We start from the raw sequence: 19,083 nt of genomic DNA, 5'->3' as shown, positions 1-19,083 counted from the left end.
TGTGACCCTTTGATATATGTCTTCATGTGAGTGCAGATTGCTCTGTGCTTTGGCCACGGTGGGGCCAGGGTGGCTGCAGCCAACAGGACACTTCCAGCCTCAACACTGAGGAAACACAGTGTGAGTTAGGAAGCATCCACACTCAGCTGAGCTGAGGGCTACAACTTGTGGCATAGCAAAGAACTACTACCCCAATAAGAGAAATAACCAGCTTGAAACACGTTTTTTCTTTCCAAAGAAAACTTTTAATTTCAACAAGACAGGAAGCTGCACAAAGGGAGCTACCACAAGTTCTTTTGAACAACAGCTTCAAACTATCTACATCAGTCCTTGTGGAGTAGGGGGGTCCTCCCTCCATGTAACAGTCTGGCCACAAGGGCTTGGCCTTGCAAAGGCCACTGAACTACCTGGTAGGTTTTGCTCTGTCCTGTACCAGGCTGTCCCCCCATCACACAAAGCAGCAGTGGAGGATTAGGGACACTGAAAACAATTACACCCCGGCAAAATAGGACTTGAAATCGTTGTCTCTTCTTCCCAGCCCTGGTTGTTGGCATTAGAAACACGGCCCACATGAAGTCCAGGCTGATGTGTTTTCAAAGGAGCAGCAGCAGAGAACTCTTCCAGTTCATGTGTCAGCTGAACCCTCAGCATCCCCAGCTGCAGCCAAGTGGGGAAACCTGCCCATCCCACCCATCCCCTTGTGCTGAAGAAGTGCAGAGCCCAGACTTTGCAGCAGAGGGGTAGGCAGCACCTCCTTCCCCTTCCCTTTCACCACCCCTCAGCTGCTAAAATACAAAGCTCTACACCTCCACAGTGCAGTGCTCCAAGGAGATGCAATAGATGGCTTTCAGCAGGATGCACGCTAACACCTGCAACATACTTTACTTAACAAGAAAAGGGCTTGTTTCAAGCCTAGCAGCCTCTTCCAGTACAACAGAAAAGTGAAGATTGCTCCTGTCCATTTCCAGGCTGCAGGATGTCACCCAGCCTGGGTTGGTGGCCAGACCTTTCCCTTAGCTAAGACTTGACTTGTCCTTCCTTGCTGAAGCCAGAGCACTCCATACGCTTCCAGTGTTGAAATGATGGGGAAGGGGTTATGTAGGGGAGGCAAAACCCAAAGGCTGCCATCCCAGTTCGGAGCTGGAAAAGGGGTCTCAAATCTCAAGCAAGAAAAGAGGCAAATGGAATTTCTATTTAAAACCATCCTAACCAAAACAAGAATAATGATAATCAGATGAACTGCCCAACAGGAAAGGAGGAAAACAAATTCAACCCCAAACAGTTAAGACTCCAACTGGCATTTGCAGTCATCTGTGCAGACAAAAGGAGAGGGGACGAGCAGGGTCTGATGATGCCACGCCATCACCCTGGTGCTCCAACCCACCAGCATCCCATCCTCATCACTGCCCGTGGACCCGGTGGCACCCGGCCATCCCCACCACCAGGGGACAAGGAGCCTTTGCTACCCATCTGCTGACCTTCTCACTCCCACCACCCACCCGCTTTCTTCAGTTCTCACCCGCCTGGACGTACTCTTCGGCGGCCTTGGAGACGGTGCTGAGGTACTGCCAGCTCAGGGCAGCCAGGAGCATGGCACAGGACAGGTAGATGGGGGAATAGTGATGGCGGGAGGCCATGGGGCCGCTGGGCAGGCTCATGGCACGGATGGAGGCGATGATCTGCTGCGTCTTGTTGGAAGAAGGGTCTGTGCTGGGGATCTTCTGGTAGATCTGGGGAGGGGGAAAGAGGGAACGTGGTTTACATACATAGTTGAGGATATAAATGGGTTTTCTGTGTGCAAGAGGGGTCACAAGCATCATGTCCTCAAGAATAACCTCATGGTGAATGGCTCAGCTGCTGCACGGGGCCAAAGCCCATTTCCCTTGAGAAGTGCATTAAGCCAGGCAGCCTCTTGAGGGCACCCCATGATGGGAGATGGACTACCAAGCCTCTGACACAAACATCAGCCACAAAGCGGTGCTCTGGGGCAAGCAACTCTGGCCCAGCAAGCCTCGCTCAATGCTGCTGGGCTGCAGCTCAGCCCAAACCAGCAAGGACACCCCAGGGTGATCAGCAGCTCAAACAGTCACCTCAACTGGAAAATGCCATGGTCTTGGGGTTGGCCTGTCTCAAAAGGGAGCTCTAACAGCTCATGGTTTGGGGTCTCCCTGATGCGTAACGTCTTTCTATTAAACACTCCTCACTGAATCTATGAATCCACCAAACCCCATCAATCCATTCACTGGCTGTTCTTCCCTGTCAACTTTTAACACACACTGTACCCTGAAGCCACGAGTCCCGCTGCTTTAAATACCTGCAAAGAGCCAGCCTTAGCTAATGCTGGCCAGGAAGTGCAAACACAAACTGCACCACATTAGCTGCAACTATGGACACGGTGAAAACAAGAGCACCAGCTGCAGAGCTGTCTCTGGGGAGATGATGCAACCTGTTTAGAAGAAAACTGCTGCTGGAACAGTCCTCTCGCCTGGTCAGATGGGAAGCTCTGGTGCTCGGAAAGCTGACTCATCTTGGTCTCAATCAGAATGAAGACAAGATGTTGGCCTTCATCTCTTTGCACAGGCATAGAGCAAGGCGATGTTTAAAGGAGTAAGCAGCCAGTTTGGTCCATGTAAAAACTATGTCAGGTGCCCTGGCACTAACTTAGATTCATGGGTCTGCAAGGGACAGCCAATTCCACGCTAGGAACAAGAACATTATAGCCAGAAATGACTCCAAGCAAGCTGTTCAACCTACCTCTTCCACATACTGGTACATGATGGCTTTGACAGATTGCATGTTTGTGGCATCCATCATCAGTGTGACAGCTTGTCCCTTCCGGATCTTCACTACCCCTCTGAATACCTGCTTGTTGTTATAGCAGGCAGCAAGAGTGGCAATAGCCATCACCTAAGGAGAAACACAAAGAGCATTCATTACAAGGAGAATGCAAAGGAAATCGAATCATAGAATGGCCTGGGTTGAAAATGACCACAGTGCTCATCCAGTTTCAACCTCCTGCTATGTGCAGGGTCACCAACCAGCAGCCCAGGCTGCCCAGAGCCACATCCAGCCTGGCCTTGAATGCCTGCAGGGATGGGGCATCCACAGCCTCCTTGGGCAACCTGTTCCAGTAATAACCTTGGTCCTGGTGACACAAAAGGCAAAACACTCTGGAGTGAAGCCACAATCTCACCTACAGCAGAAATGGCAGGTACCAGCATAATGCAGGCTACGACATGCTACATAACCCTCCCACCTCCAACTTCAGATCATCTGGGCTGAAGATGATGAATAACCACTTGTACTTAATAACCTACCTGGGGGATAGCACAGAAGTTGAAGACACTTTGGTTTTTCAGGCGAGACAAGTAAGTGAGGACATCAGGGACGTGGCGGAGAGCATTGGTGATGAGCTCATTCAGACACTGGACGGCCATATCTATGTTCTCTGGCTTGGTAAGGTCAGAGAGCTTCTTCGTGTATCTGCTCCAAACCTAAACACCAAGATAAGGACTCAGAAGTTAGATGGTACATTCATATCATAAAGGAGACATCAGTAACATGCAAGAAATCAGGAGAACAAACAATAATCGCCATAGCCTTGAAGGACTGGGACTTACTAGGCTAAAGGAAGGGCTCTGGAAACACAGCAGTGACCTTCATATAGATAGGGACATTCACACAGATGGGGAATGGTTTGAAACTGAGACAGGGGAGGTTTAGGTTGGATCTGAAGAGGAAGTTTTTCCCCCAGAGGGTGGTGACGCACTGGAACAGGTTGCCCAAGGAGGCTGTGGATGCCCCATCCCTGCAGGCATTCAAGGCCAGGCTGGATGTGGCTCTGGGCAGCCTGGGCTGCTGATTGGCAACCCTGCACCTTCAAGTCTTCTCTAGGTAGGGCAAAGAAATACAGTTCATATGCCAGGCAGGTATCACAAAATGCTCTATCAGACAGACCTGCAGACTGTCAGACCTTTCCCATTAACTTTGATTTAAAGATACACAAAGGGATGCTATAATTTTAGTAGTGCACCTCTAACTATGCACCCTGCGTAGTGAGCATTTGTGAGACATGCGTTTTATTGGCTACACCCACAACAGATATTGGACAGAAGTACAAAAGATTATAAAGGGACAGGAACAAAATTATCAGTGATGGAAAAATCCCAACCATGGGGATTTCCAAGACAATTCGAGAAGGAACTCTTACAAGGAGAAGCTGCAGTTCACTATCAGAGCAGCAACAAAAGCACCTTTGATCTATTCTAGCACAGTACAAGCATATCGAGAAGCACAGCAGACATGCTCACCCAAAGGCAATGTTTCCCCTTACCTCTCTGGGCCAGAACTCCCTTCCTTCCAGCTGGTCCTCCAAATAGTCACGGATGATGTTGGTTTTTTGCAGGAAGAGGCCCATGGAGTTTGCCAGCTCTGTGTCCTGTCCTACAATAGGATCTTCTAGCTCTGATGCAGAGAAGAGTCGGGAAAGGCCTATCCCCACCAGCCCAGCAACATAGTGGCAATACTGTGAGGCACCAGGAAGGGGGAAAAAAGCAAGAAAAAAGGAGCAGTTACAAAGAGCTGCCTATTTAGCACAGCATGTTACACAAAGTGAAGCTCAGCAGGTAATTCACACTATGTTTTCTGCAAGTTTGCATGGCCCTCCTTGCTCCATCTCAGCCTTTTCATGCTCAGCAAACACTTGACCAAGGATGTCCTCAACATCTGGTGCTACTCTGCTTTCAGCACCAAAGTAGCTGCCCACAAGGGAACAGCTGATGTGCTGGGTCATCCAAAACAGGTGCTGGTGGGTCACCGACTCACTGCACCCCTGCTATCATTCAATGTGTCCACATAGACTTACCCGATCCCACTCGCTCTGAGAATCCACCTTCTTTTCCAAGAACTCCGCCATCCCAACGCCCATCTTGTGACAAATATCAGAGATCACATCCTGGTAGACCTTTGCCAGGTTCCTGAACTCCATGGAGATCTGTATCATGTGCAAACAAGAGGAAATAAAGACAGTGTGAAGGACAAACAAAAGAAAACACAGAGTTCACCTTTTATTAGAAGACAAGAGTAAGACTTGTTTACCAGGCTCTCATCTCTGGCTACAGATCTAGGACAACTCCTACAAGGAGAAGTTGTTTCAAGGCCCTCAAAGCACAGGCTCAGTCTGTTCTCAATCTCAACGTTACAAACTCTGGCAGCAGATCAGACACAACAAATCTTTGGGAAGGCTCTGTGGCCTTGGACTGGTATCATCTGGGAGTTACAGGACCAAACTGGCAACATTTGTGACATGAGATTTCTTCTAATTTAAGAGAGCACCATGTTGTGCTGACCATGGGGAAGGAAAGAAGTTCATAAAATGGCCTGGGTTGTAAAGGACCACAATGACCATCTGGATCCAACCTCCTGCTGTGTGCAGGGTCACCAACCAGCAGCCCAGGCTGCCCAGAGCCACATCCAGCCTGGCCTTGAATGCCTGCAGGGATGGGGCATCCACAGCCTCCTTGGGCAACCTGTTCCAGTGCGTCACCACCCTCTGCGTGAAAAACTTCCTGCTGCTCTGTTCTCCTCCTCCCTAAGAGCTACAGAACCACATGTAACATGGAGATGACAGCACACGAGGCAACCCAGGCAGCTGAAGGAGGAGGTGAGTGTCTTACTGTTGGGAAGTCCTCCAGCACCTGCCGGTGCTTCTCCTTGCTCTCCATGTATTTCCATTCAGGTTGATAGAGATAAGAGTGAAACTCAATCAGCATCGGGACCTTGACATCCAAGCTGATGGTCATGTCATCCTCTATGGTGTCCAGGGCACGGAGAACTAAGTAGAATATACAGACAGCATGCCTGCGGGGAGAGAAAAAGCAATCACCTCCAGCACTGATGCAAGGACAAGTGCTTAATCTTGGGCCAATCGGGAAGGTAAGGATAAAATGCCTTAGAATGGGCTGCTCAAATCTCCGGGCAGTAAGAGCAGGTTAAAGTTGAAAAACATGGCTTCATAGAATCATAGAATGGCCTTGGTAGAAAAGGAGCACAATGATCATCCAATCCCAACCCCCTGCTATGTGCAGGGTCACCAACCAGCAGCCCAGGCTGCCCAGAGCCACATCCAGCCTGGCCTTGAATGCCTGCAGGGATGGGGCATCCACAGCCTCCTTGGGCAACCTGTTCCAGTGCGTCACCACCCTCTGGGGGAAAAACTTCCTCCTAAGATCCAACCTGAACCTCCCCTGTCTCAGTTTCAAACCATTCCCCCTTGTCCTATCACTGTCCACCCTCACAAACAGCCATTCCCCCTCCTATTTATACGCTCCCTTCAAGTACTGGAAGGCCACAATGAGGTCTCCCCACAACCTTCTCTTCTCCAAGCTAAACAAGCCCAGCTCCCTCCACCTTTCCTTATAGAAGAGGTGCTCCATACCAGAAAGAGTAAAGGGAAGCACAGACAATGAGAAACACTGGATGCATGTAAAATAATCCCTCAGCTCTTAATGAGCGCAGTGAGTTTCCAAAGGGGGGGGGGATGCACTCATTAATTGGTTGACAAATGGAAATGAGCTGGGATTGCTTAAGTACTCATTACTAGGTGAAAGCATGGCTCTCCTGGGATGACAAAAGGCAGCAGGCAGGGACAATGAGCAAATCTTGGAGGTAAACACCGTTAAATTTGGCCTTTTTTTCCCCCTTAATTAACATCTATTTAACAAAGTGCAACCTGGGATGTAGCATGAGCTGAATGGCACTTGGAACACAACCTGCATCCATCACATACTGCACTTAAGTATTCAATCCCTCTTCCTCATCCCAGCCTATAGAATTATATCATCCTCAGCTTCTTCCAGGTGTTGAATTCAGCTCCACGGTAACGTGACTCTGCTTCTCCATTTCTGCCCTAGCTGCAGCTCTGCCATCCCCAGACGAGGTCTCCCACTGTTATCTTGTCTTCCTGCTCCTTAATCCTTGTGTTGCAGCTTATTGGGATCATGAAGTCTCCTTGTCCTGAGGGCTCAGAAACTCCACACCTGCCATCCTAAAGATGTTGCTGCCAGGTAAATGCAACCTTCATGCAGGGATTGCTACAGGTTGCAAGATGTGTTATTGCTTGTTATCTTAATGCCTGTATTAGCAGATAGAGCAAGCAAGGATAAATAGAAGTTCAGCTCCTGGCTCTGCTTTCCATGCAAACTGAGCCAAACTGCTGGGTTTCATTGCCTTCCTGCAAAGCAGCCTGCAGACACTTCACAAATGCTGGATATAACTACAGGGCAGTGGCCAAAATACCAGCCCAGGGCTGGGAAACCCACAGACAGCCCAGTGTTAGGGCTGGCAATGTGCAAAGCTGCACGGCTGCAAGCACAGAGTGAAACCTACAGCAACCTCTAGGTTTAACTACTAACCTGGCTTGGGATTAAAAAGATCTGTATTGAGAAGAGCCATTTTGCTAAGAATATAAGGAAATATGGAAAGTGTGCATGTATGAGCATAAAATCTCAAGGCAAGCTGAGTCTTGCATCATCTGTTAATAACACCATGTGAAGATTTGCTGCACAGGTTATCAAAACTTGTAAAGCAAAAGTGAGCACAAAGCAAACCTCTGTGGCAGCTTCAGATGAAGCTTTGGAGGCAGCTGATCCCACACACCCCTTCCTGCAAGGTTCAGCCCCCATGTTTTGTTGGCTGTTTCCCCCTGTGCCTCTCCACCCCTCCCAGCCAGGCACCCAAAGGCAGCTCTGAAGCTGCCAGGACACACATTCCCAGGGTGTCACAAACAACACGCTGCCCAAGTGCTGCATTTAACCATCTGCTGGCTGACAGCTTGCAATGCTCGGGCTGAGGAACACAGGAGCTGTGCTGCTGGAAGGGAGCAGAATGGAGGCATCGTGCTTGAGCAGCTCTGCTGGGATGACGTGCATGCTTTGCTGCACGTAGTAGGGCAGAGCTGAGCACCTCCTGGAAAGCTTTGCTCAATGTGGTAGAGCACTTCCCAGTGGCCCAGCGTAGCATGGACACCTCCCACCCAATGCAGTCAACTAGTGCTGGTATATAAGACACGTACATGGACACCCCTGGCCATCAGCATGAACACCTGGTGGCAATGCATGGACTCCACACCCCCTGCTCAGCCCAACCGTGCACCCCCAGTATTCAGGGCCATTGCACAGAGCCTAAAGCATCTCAAACAAGGAACCCTGATGCCTGGGGATATTGCATAGCCACCTCCTGTCATACAAATCAAGCAGCCACAGCATTATGGGGACAATGTAAAACTCCACAGCTATCCCAACACCCCCAGCACTATTACATGATCCAAATTTGCTGCTATCCCAACCAAGGACCCCCAGTGCATGCAAATACTGCGGACACCCAGATCTGCTCAGCCATGCTGCCAAAGAGCCAGGGGACGCTGCATGGAGCCCTCCTACTATCACAACCCCAGTGCACGGGAGCACTGCAGACCCCCCTCGACCACCCCCAGCCCCACTCACCGCAGCTCTCCATCCAGAGCCTGGATAACGGCGGCGAAGCTACGGCTGGTCTGATTGAGGTAGCGATAACAGGTACGGAGTCCGAGTCCCAGCGAGTCCTGCGGGCACAACGGGGGGTATAAGGCGGGGGGCTGAAGGCGAACGGCCGGGGGGAGCCCGGGGGAGGCGGCAGAGCTGCGTTGTCCCCTCCGTCCTCCGCCCCGCAGCCTCCCCAACGCCGTGCGGGGTGCGCCCCGAGGGGGGGACAGAGCCAACGTGCGCTTCAGCAGAGCCGTGGCTTTGCTGCTGGCCGCCATGGGCACGACGGGGGGGTGGGGTATGGGGGCTGGCTAAGGGAGGGGGCTCCGCCCCGAGACCGGCCCCCTAAGAGCGGCGCGCCCCCTGCCAGCACTGCCATGCGGGTAATGCGATGTACCGGGAGCATGGGGAGCAGGGGGAAGCGGCACGGTGCAAAAAGCGGTGCGGGGTACCCGAGTGTCAGGGCTGATACAGCGCATGGGATGCTGCTGAAGGGCAGCCCGGCTGTGGGGTGCTCTCAGCGGCTGTGATACATGCAGAGCATCCCGGCTATACAATGCTCACAGCAGATGTGATACATGCAGAGCATCCCGCTGCTGTGCGATGCTCCTAGGAGCTGTGATACATGCAAAGCACCCTAGCTATGCAATGCTCCTAGGAGCTATGATACATACAAAGCATCCCGGCTATACAATGCTCCCAGCAGATGTAATGCATGAAAAACAACCCGGCTGTACGATGCTCCTAGGAGCTATGACAAATGCAGAGCACACCGGCCGTGCAATGCTCCTAGGAGCTATGATACATGCAAAGCATCCCGGCTATACAATGCTCCTATGAGCTGTGATACATGCAGAGCATCCCAGCTGTGCGATGCTCCCAGCAGATGTAATGCATGCAGAGCATCCCGGCTATACAATGCTCACAGCAGATGTAATGCATGCAAAGCACCCCGGCTATGCAATGCTCTTAGGAGCTATAATACAGGCAAAGCAACCCCGGCTATGTAATGCTCCTAGGAGCTATGATACATGCAGAGCATCCCAGTTGTGCGATGCTCCCAGCAGATGTGATACATGCAGAGCATCCCAACTATACAATGCTCCTAGGAGCTATGATACATACAAAGCATCCCGGCTATACAATGCTCACAGCAGCTGTGATACAGGCAGAGCATCCCAGCTGTGCGATGCTCCTTGCAGTTATGATACATGCAAAGCACCCCGGCTATGCAATGCTCCTAGGAGCTATGATACATGCAGAGCACCCCGGCTATACAATGCTCCTAGGAGCTATGATACATACAAAACATCCCGGCTATACAATGCTCCTAGGAGCTATGATGCACGCACAGCCAGAAGCAGGAAGCTGCTGCAAAGCACCGCGGCTGCGTGCCGTCCCAAAGAGCCGCGATGCTCCTTAGCATTGCGATGCTCACAGCCCATGCAATGCTCACAGCCCATGCAATGCAATGGAAAGCCCGTCCCGGCGCAATGAAAGGAAGCTGATGATGCTCAGAGCAACCGCCCCCCCAAACCCCATAAGCACTCACCGGGTCCATACGAGGCATCACAGCCCGGTACCCGCCCATCTTGAAGCGCAGCAGGTGGTAGATGTCCTCGGGGTGCCCCAGCCATTTCTTTAGCAGCTCCATCACGGTCACACCGCCACCACGCGCGCTCCCGCTCCCCGTGCGCGCTCCCGACGCCCACCACCTCAAACCCCCCCCGCTTAACAGCCAATGGGCGGAGCCGCACCGCCCCCTCCGCCAATCAGCTCGCTCGTCCCATGGCTCGGTGAGCGTGAGGAGAGCTCATTGGGTGACGTGTGCTCGCACCAGCCTTGCGCCAGCCAATAGGAGGGCGGCGAAGCTGGTGTGACGGCCGGCGGAAGGAGCTGATTGGGCGACGGCGCCCACCGGCACTCGCGTGGCCGAGAGGAGGGGCTTAATAGTGGCTGCCCCGCCTCCCACCTCAGCCTCCTCTTAGAGCATCCTCGGGGGGTCCTTATGGGGTCCTATGTGCTCTTTATGGGGTCCTACGTGGTCCTTATGGGGTCCTATGTGCTCTTTATGGGGTCCTACGTGGTCTTTATGGGGTCTTCTAATTAACTTAACGATGGGTTTTAATGAGCACTGCCATCCTTACCAATGGGACACGCACAGATCAGAGGTGGGCAGAGATGAGCAGCACCGAGCGCTGCTGAGGTTTGTTTTCAGCCTTTGGAAGGAGGCTGCTAAGAGCTGACAGAGGGAACGACCATTTAATTGCAACCATATGTGGTCACCATATAACGCACACCCCATCGCTGTATAACACACACCCATCTCTAAGCAGACATGGGATTATCTAACACTGAACTACACAAGACCTTAGAGAAAGACAGGAACACAGCCACGTCACTCATCACCCACAGCCAGATCCCCACCCCCTGACAGCACAGCAGGCTGGCACTCAGGACACCACCATGTCAGCCTCTTCCAGCCACCCGGGGCTCCTAGAGCTGCTTTCATCACCTTGTGCCCAAGAGGACACTGTTCCTTCTGATAGATATGTAGGTGCAGCCCTTTGCCTTGCAGCTTGCTCTGCAGCCAGTCGGAGGTGAACGTGATGGCACAATCAAGCAGGTGCTCCAGATCTGATTGAGCCAAGAGAGATCCTTGTGTTAAAGGATGGATCTTAATCAGGTACAGGACTTCATTCTTAATGATGTTGCCTGCAAAGGGTCAGAAATAAGGAGATGGGAAGGATGTTACTATTCAACACGATGCGATTTCAGCCTGAAGGTCCACCAAAAGGACTGTGTACCCTCTCAGCAGATCAACCCAATATCATAACATTAAAGATTAGAACTTCTAACATGCAGATCCGGGTGTAGGCATCCCACCCTCCCCTTCCTTGCTCTGCCACTGTGCTCTGGAGCTCACCCAGCCCTGAGAAGCATCTCTGGTCCAAGAGGGTGTAGCAGACGGGATGGGATGTGCGGAGGGCATCCAATGCCCGGCCACGGTGGAACTCTGCAGACAGGATGTCAGAAGTGGGATCAGCCACTGGAGATGAGCACCAGTGCATTCGGCAGTTGTAGAAAGCAAGGAAGCCTCCACTCTCAAAATACAGCACCAGCCTGGGAGAAGCAGAGAAGATGAGATCTCTAGACACATCCCTGATCCATTTGTTTATATTCGGTTCTCTCCAGGCTTGCAGAGAAAGCAGTTTAGCTTTTAAGGTTCTAAATCTGCACAACTCATGGACAGTTATCCCTCCTGCTGCCTTGGAGGCTCTGAAGACAGCAGCAAACAGAGAAGATCCCTACAGCCAGTTGCATGGGAAGACATACAAGTAGATATTGAGACTCCATAACCTCAAATTAAACAGTTCATAAGAGCTGGGTCCACACTGTCCTTCAGTATTTACCCCTTGTTAATCCATTTCCAGTGCCTCTTAATACACCACCTGTGACCTGGGCTCCTACAAATGGTCTTCTCACTGCTGTCTCTTAGATGCATGCTATTAATCCAGTGATTATCCAGTATAATAATAATATAGTGAGTCTAATAGTCAGATGCTGAGGCTGGGAGTAGGCAGAGGGCAGAAAACCTCTTACTAAGGGAACAACACATAACACCAAGACAGTGAAGCACACCCAAGGCAAACCAACCAGTGATGACTCCCTGGCTGAACACGACTCGCATCTACTCAAGACACACGATGTCACCACCTTTAACACCAAGGGGAAAGAAGGAGGGGACTGAAAGAAGGAGGGACTGCCAAATACCTGGGTGTAGGGTCCTTCCAGTCTCCCCTCTTATTGGCTCTGCTTGCTCTTGAGAACTCATTTGCCCGAATGCTGCCAAACAAGCCAAAGTGGAAGCGCAGCCAACTGCCTCCCATCTCCCCTGCTGCACTTGGGGCATCAGCTCTGGAGTCCTGCAGTTCCTGCAGCTCTTCTTCCTGGGGAGGAGTCGATGGAGTGCAAACCTGCTCTTGTTTTCCCTGAACGAGGGAACTAGATGCTGCAACAGCCTGTTTTTGCAGCACAGTCTCCTCCACGCTTGGTCCTAAGGGAGAACTGGCTGCCACAAATGCTAGGAATAAGTTCTTCCCATGGACCTGGAGGGGGAAAATAAATAGATAGATAGAAGTAGGAGGTACTGATGCCATTCTCAGGCCGTGCACCTTCATGCACAGATGCAGGACAGCTGTGGCTTCCCTCTCAGACCAGCCCACAGTTTGCTATGGTCATGCTCAGCACAGCTCACCTGGGAATCCTGGAGCCTCAAGGCATTCAGGTCATTCACATTAATCTTCTTGCTGCTTCCCCCCACCTTGGCCACCACTTGCCCCACAAAACGTGAGGTCAGCAGCTGGAACTTCCTCACTGATGGGCCCTCTGGCATCTCTAAATGGTTCTCCTTCTCACACTTGCTGCCCTAGAGCTGAAGGGAAACTTGCAGCTGATAAAAAGAGCTAAAAAACACAGGGAAGCAACAGCCCACAGCAACTGAAACTAGAGCCTTCAGTGGGGCTTGCTTTTGCCCCTTCCAACCCATCTTCTGCTTGAGCAAGGACACATCCTCACCCACTGGAGCTCTCAGCCCATAAGAGGCAGAAGCCAGCAGGGTGATGAGCTGCAGTGGGGTGTGGATGTACCCTCAATAGGGCTGGGCAAGGCAGCACAGCTATAAAGCCTTCACGTGCTGCAGTGAGCCAAAGCCTTTTAGTATGTCAGAAAACATTATCTGGATCTAAGACATGAAATAAAAAGGTATTAACTGGTTATACAGACATGATTGCTTTAGCAGCAACAGAAGACTGAGCTTAATCCCTGCGCTTCCTAGGGCAGGAAGTAATCAAATCACACCTTAGCTCCATTTAGCTCCATGCCACATTCAGACTGCAGGCAAAAAGCCAGTAACAGGTCAAGAGCCACCTAGAAGACATTCCTGCTTCTAAAGGTGCCAGCTGCAGTCCAAATCCTTGGGATCAGCTCTCGATACAAAGGGCTCTGCCCATTTCCTTCAGGTCTTTACCCCGATTATCCAGGGACCAAGCAGCACAATACAGGGAAGTCACCCAACACCTTCACACACAATGCAGACCCCCTCCATCCCCCAAAGCAAGCACTCACTGCACATTCCCCTGCCCCAAATGCTACACCCAGCCCCCAAGCCATTAACCTGCACACAGCAGCCTGAGCAGCCTCCTCCCCTCTTCCCTATTCCATTGCCAGCTTTTCCTACCTCATGCTCTCGAACCACTCCCCTGCCTTCAATCACTTCACCAACACTCTCAACCCACACCAGCACTGCCCTCTTCCCATCCTTTACACCCAAAGAATCCCTTCTTACACTGCTACAAAGAAAGCCCTTCCACCCACTAACACACAGCAAGAGCTCCTCCACTGGCTGGTTAGGAAGAAATGAGTGAGGTTTCAAGTGCTGGCCTCACCCACCTCACCAATTACACCAGGACTCAGTGTCTGGTTGAACTGGGAAAGGCTCTAAATGCCCCAACAGGCAGAGGAGGTTATTGTATGAGGGTTGTGTGCACTTTCAGCTTATGGGTGGCATCTGTGGGCTCAGCTGAAAGCCATTAGGCTGAATCAGCAATGTGCTCCACAAGCCCATGTCTTTGAAAAGAGCAAAAAGATGAATTACGATGGCATTAAGGTGCCCTCCTAGCATAGGAACTCATCCTTTTCCCTCTGTGCTCAGGGTGGAAAACACCTTGGGGTGTTTTTCTCCTTATGCATTAAAATAAGTATTGCTTTTCCAGGTACGCTGTATACACGTTCAATTACCCCCAATCCTCCCCTGGAAGCCCACCAGGAAAGTCAAGATTCAAGCAGCAGCCTATTGGTTTTATTATTATTGTTTTATTTCCATTAGTTCTAAAGGTGTAGACATTACGTGGATTGGTAGCCATTACTACTTCATAACATAGATATTTTTTACATCTTTAAATAATTACAGCTTGTTCAGTTGGTTGCTTTCCCTCTTTCCCCCTTACAAATCGGTGTCTGTTTCCATGGGACTTCCCCAGCTGACATGGGAATCTTCCAACTTTATGTATGAGAAAAGAACAAACCAACTACCCAAACCAACAAACAAAACCGAACGCCACCCCTGGCACAGTCACAGCTTCAGTCATATTAACTGCTGTCGTATTCGTTTACATTGAGAGTTGTTGATTGGTTTCGAAAGCTCCCTTGCAATACTCCTGAGCTCCTCCTGATCGGAGAAGGTGTCTGATCAGCCCATGTAATTGCAAGTGAAATATGGATCTCTTTGGATTAATTTATCAAACAAAAAACATCAATGCAATTCAAGATATTGCACTTTCACAAGGAGGAAAGACATTTAAAAGTGATAAATGACCTTTCTACCCCTTCCTCTCTCTCCATCCCAGTTCTCATCTTCCCATCTCACCATGGAGCCATAGCAATGGTATCTGGTTTGACACAACCCAGATGTGTGCTGGCATCCCGGTTTATGTGTATGGTTAATGCTGAGCTTTAAGGGAACAACTCCTGCAAAGACGTTGGTAGATGCGCTCAAGCGTTTTGCAGGACCAGGCGCTTTGCTCTTTCTCTTCAGGGAAGAGATGGTTCTCAGCTCTGTACTTTGTGTGTGTGTGTAAATACACAAATTCAGGCCTATCATTGTGTGGTTGATGCTAAAAGGGACCTCTGGAAGTTATTTGGCTAGTGGTCCTCAGCTGGACATCCAGACATGCTGCAATGGAATAAATTGTAGCAGTAATAATAGCAACTCTTGTTTTGCTATGTAAGTCTCTAATACTTGTATTTTATTTCATTAACAAGGCGGGTTTTCTGTGCTTCTCCTATCAGTTGAAGGAAAGCAGAGCTCAAATGTAACCCCAGATTTTCAGGTTGAGCTGAACTTCTTGGTAGGACTGCCATTCTCATGCCATTCTCATGTCCTCTAAGTAACCCTTCATGCATCATTTCTGCTGTTTCATGCTTTGTTGGCAATCTGAGGTGCATCTGAACTTCAACTGCTTGTAAAAGGAGTGGCAAAAGAGCTCATTTCTACCACGAAAAGGTTGAGCTGTCCTTGCAGCCCATAGAGCCTCATGAAAGCAGATGTCTTGTTATCAGGGTCCTTGTAAATGCTCCTCAGTGTTCAGTTTTTAAAGGCTGTGTGGGAAGCAGAAAACCAGTTAGCCCAACTCTGTCATTTAGGTAACCTAAGGGGATGTGAGCCAGGGAATCACCAGACTTAATATCTCACAGGGTTTTTCTGCTTGGCATTGCAAGCAGACTCCTTTAGGGCACTTAGGAGTGTGTTTTATGGACAGGAGAGAACTTCAGCCAGGAATTTTGGCTTTGAAGACAACACAAGGAGTAAAAGGGCAAGGCAGAAAAAGCCTTTGGGAGCATAAGCACTGAGGGAGAAATGCTGCACGTTTGGTCTGGACCTTTGTTCCTCTCCAGGAGGCTGCCTGCTTCCCTCCTCCTCAGGCTGACCAGGTTAGTTTTAAGCATCTGAAATGTGTGCATGAGCCAAGAGGCACCTCTGGGGTGTGTTCTTCTCTGTCACAGACAAGATCACAGTTGCATCCCAAGAGATCTTGGCTGAGGAGTGCAAAGCAACGCAGCACAAGGAGGAGACTGACTAATGACCTGCGTGCTCTTGGAGAAACACCTTCATGTTTTCTTTCACCCCAAACTCAGGTTCTTAGGTGCTATTTCTGGCCTCTTCTCTGCAGGCTTCTGGGCTTCAACAGAACCACAGGATTTCAGGGTAATGTTTTATTAGTGTTTCATTGAACGTCTCTTCCTTGTCTGTAGTTAATAAACTGATGAGGTTGGACCTTACATTAGCTCTGAAGGACAGAGTGTAAATTCTGTGGTTGTCTTGCAAGTGGCAGATGGAAAACCTTCCCAGGTCAGGAGTTTCATTCCCATAAGCCAGCTGAAAGGCACTCCTCGTCAATGGGAAGACCACACTTCTTATGGGGAAGCTCATAGAGGAGCCTCAAGGTGCAAACACCTTCCAGACATCCCCATGGCTTCACATCTCCAGGTGAGTCTCTATCATCCCTATAAACCCCTGCAAATCTGAGTTTGTGAGCAGAGCAGGGGCATTGTGGAGGGGACCAGCTCCCTGCTGTGCTCCATTTCAACTATCTGTTACGACCAGTCCAGTTGAATCCTTCTCCTTAAAGAAACTTTTCAGCCATCAGGAGGAAAATAGAGAGCTCAAACACAGATAATACAAAGTCTTGGTTTTGCTTCAACCATGTTTGTGGCTTTCCTCTTCACCAAGCCATGTATCTTGGTATTTCGTCAGAAACACTCCTTGTGGGAATGGTGAAGAGTGAGTCTAAGATGGAGGGTGGCACCTTATATCCTTCAGCATGTTCTGTAGGGACGCACCGTCCCTCTTCTGGCAGTTCCATAGTCAAGTTCTGGATGCAGGGAAGAAAAGAAGGAGCTGGGGAGGTAAGAAGGAGGGTAATGGAGTTTGGGAGCAGACAGAAACAAGACTGGAGAATCTTGTAGGATGAGGTGTCCCAGAAATTCTCTACCTGTACAGGCAAAGCTGTCCCTCCTTGGCAATTCTGATGCAAACATGGTGGCAAGCATCTGTAGAAGCATTTAGATGGCACAGAGGAGCTGTAGCGTATGCATTGCTGGATTTTGTGAAGCACATGCTGGACAAAGAGCAACTAAAGGTAAGTTAGGTAGAACTGATCCCTCTTGGACGAGGGAATGAGTCTGTGATCTCTTAGCATCACTTTCAACTCAGTTTTCCAGAGTTCTTGCTGAAACGCTTATGGTTAAACAAGCACATGAGTTTTGTTTAGTACTCGTGTATGAATGGAGTTAAGCTTCTCTTGCAGGCAAGCAAGTCTATGCACATGCTTAGTAAAGAAGATGGCCCCTGCCTGCACCCATTAGAGGCCAAGGACTTTTCTTGTTGTGAAAGGTGAAATCCTTAAGGGTTAGACATGGCAAATGGTCATGAGCCAGCTGCTGGGGGGACAGTGGGCACTCACAGTACAATGAGCAATAAACGACAATCAGATTTCATCAATGACAACAAAGACAACAGAACAGTATGTGAAATAATTAAATTAACTGTCTCAAAAGCAACAGCACAGCAGTGTTAAAGAGCAACCTTTCACCTGCTGTGCTCTACAATAATCTCTAAGCCTGGCTTGTAGCTATTTATAAGGGAAAAGCCCAACAGTTTCATCCAGGATTTGATGACCAAGGTGGGTTTCCTCTACCCGCTTCCAGAAAGTTTCTCCTTCCAAAATCCCCCTTTGATTTCAGACAGACTTTCTCCAGGCTCAGCCAACCATCTTTTAGAAACTCAGTCCCATGATTGTGTAGCGATAAATAGGAAAGGAGCTGCTATTAAATACAGACATTCGTTAGGTTTTCAGACCATCTAGGGGAAATGAAGGTGATGCTCAAGATGCATAAGCTGAGGATGAGGATGTGGGTCTCTCTTTTTTCTCTGCCCGTATCAAATCCACTAAAGCCACCACAGCGTGTCTCATGAAGTCTGTTCAACAAACTGTTCTGGAGTTGGCTCTGTTTGGTGGAAGATGGCTGAATTGGGGTAATGATGATGACATTCCCTCTGGTCAATGAAACAAATGGATGGTGACAGGAGAAAAAGATGTGTCTGTGCCACCATTGTCTTAAGTCTCAAATGGCAAATGTTTTTAAATAGACAACCCCCCTCTTGCCCCCCCCAATATATATATATATATGTCCATCTTTGTGTTTCTGGCTATTTCTTAGAAGGTAGTGGCAATCAAATACAAGGAAACTTGTTGGAAGGGAGGAAAAAGGCTTCAAATCCATGAGTTACTTTGAGATTTAAGTCTTCTTGGTTTGCTTTGTAAGAGCTCTCCTACACTTCGCTTCAGTCCTCTTTACCTCTTTGTTGGAACATCACACCATGGCAGGAGAGCAGGGGAGGAGGGAAACAACATTGACATGATTATTACGTGGCATCTTCTTCATCTCTCCAGTGGATCAGCCTCAAGTCTATGGGTGGAAGACCAGTTTATGCAGTTATGATGTCCCCATGGTTTTCAGCTAAGACCAGGCTGTTCCAGGAGTCCTGTTTGGAGCTGGTTTGTGGAGACTGGCTGATGGCTGACTGGTAAGCCTGCGGGGAAAGCTTCAGGGCTGAAATTGCAGGATGAATTGAAGATCCATGTCCAGACATGGCAGAGACCGAGAATGCCTGCAGAAGGAGGAAAATCATGTAAAAAAAAAAAATAATAATAATAAAAAAAAGCTTCAAAATATAACATATAATCTATATAATACCCAAGGTTTGGGGATTCATTGGCCTTGGGTGTTCCTAGTTCACAAATGCCCTCCTGTGGACTGCAGGAGAAATAACCTTGCTGCAGAGGGTTGCAGGTGCAGGGTCAGTGCAGCCCAACGACATGCCTTTTTCTCCATGGTTATTTCTGTTTAAACACTGCTGTTCCTCAGATGAATCCAAGAGGAGAACAACTATCATTTACCACTTCTATTCTTTCAGTTGTGCCGCGCTGCAAGGCGTAATTAT

At 49.5% G+C, this 19,083-nt stretch overlaps 3 protein-coding genes across 8 annotated transcripts in view; all 3 read right to left on the bottom strand.

Moving 5' to 3' along the window:
• Positions 1 to 222: 222 nt before the first annotated feature.
• On the bottom strand, positions 223 to 10,210 carry FDFT1 (farnesyl-diphosphate farnesyltransferase 1). Its single transcript, XM_015859785.2, has 8 exons — positions 10,072 to 10,210; positions 8,502 to 8,599; positions 5,676 to 5,859; positions 4,865 to 4,993; positions 4,334 to 4,525; positions 3,318 to 3,494; positions 2,755 to 2,907; positions 223 to 1,730 (listed from the first exon to the last, which is right to left on the bottom strand). Exons 1-8 carry the CDS (start codon positions 10,171 to 10,173, stop codon positions 1,509 to 1,511), a joined length of 1,257 nt encoding a protein of 418 aa, XP_015715271.2. The 5' UTR covers positions 10,174 to 10,210; the 3' UTR covers positions 223 to 1,508.
• Positions 10,211 to 10,879: 669 nt separating this feature from the next.
• Positions 10,880 to 13,158, bottom strand: NEIL2 (nei like DNA glycosylase 2). The gene is made up of 4 exons (XM_015859788.3): positions 12,778 to 13,158; positions 12,294 to 12,628; positions 11,446 to 11,642; positions 10,880 to 11,234 (listed from the first exon to the last, which is right to left on the bottom strand). The coding sequence occupies exons 1-4, from the start codon at positions 12,913 to 12,915 to the stop codon at positions 10,918 to 10,920; spliced, it is 987 nt and encodes a 328-aa protein (XP_015715274.2). The 5' UTR covers positions 12,916 to 13,158; the 3' UTR covers positions 10,880 to 10,917.
• Positions 13,159 to 14,373: 1,215 nt separating this feature from the next.
• GATA4 (GATA binding protein 4) overlaps positions 14,374 to 19,083 on the bottom strand; it is a 26,432-nt gene continuing 21,722 nt past the window's right edge. For all 6 annotated transcript variants that reach the window (XM_015859787.3, XM_085544276.1, XM_032443484.2 and 3 more), the window contains one exon: positions 14,374 to 18,750. In XM_015859787.3, the coding sequence (XP_015715273.2) occupies positions 18,568 to 18,750 (183 nt within the window). In that variant the 3' untranslated portion in view covers positions 14,374 to 18,567. The remainder of the gene's footprint in view (positions 18,751 to 19,083) is intronic.

This window comes from Coturnix japonica, chromosome 3, assembly GCF_054131305.1.
Source record: "Coturnix japonica strain WE chromosome 3, WE-NBRP24, whole genome shotgun sequence".
Classification (NCBI taxonomy): Eukaryota; Metazoa; Chordata; class Aves; order Galliformes; family Phasianidae; genus Coturnix; species Coturnix japonica.
Note: the sequence above shows the minus strand (reverse complement) of the source record. Positions and strands in the feature narration are given on the sequence as shown.

Coding starts and splice junctions, on each gene's coding strand:
- FDFT1 (XM_015859785.2), bottom strand. CDS start 10,173: ATGGAGCTGCTAAAGAAATGGCTGGGGCACCCCGAGGACATCTACCAC. Junction 4,526..4,864: donor CTCAGAGCGAGTGGGATCGG/GTAAGTCTATGT, acceptor GGTGCCTCACAG/TATTGCCACTATGTTGCTGG. Junction 2,908..3,317: donor ACTTCTGTGCTATCCCCCAG/GTAGGTTATTAA, acceptor GTTTCTCCTTAG/GTGATGGCTATTGCCACTCT.
- NEIL2 (XM_015859788.3), bottom strand. CDS start 12,915: ATGCCAGAGGGCCCATCAGTGAGGAAGTTCCAGCTGCTGACCTCACGT. Junction 12,629..12,777: donor TGAGGCTCCAGGATTCCCAG/GTGAGCTGTGCT, acceptor TTCCCCCTCCAG/GTCCATGGGAAGAACTTATT. Junction 11,235..11,445: donor GAGATGCTTCTCAGGGCTGG/GTGAGCTCCAGA, acceptor GACCCTTTGCAG/GCAACATCATTAAGAATGAA.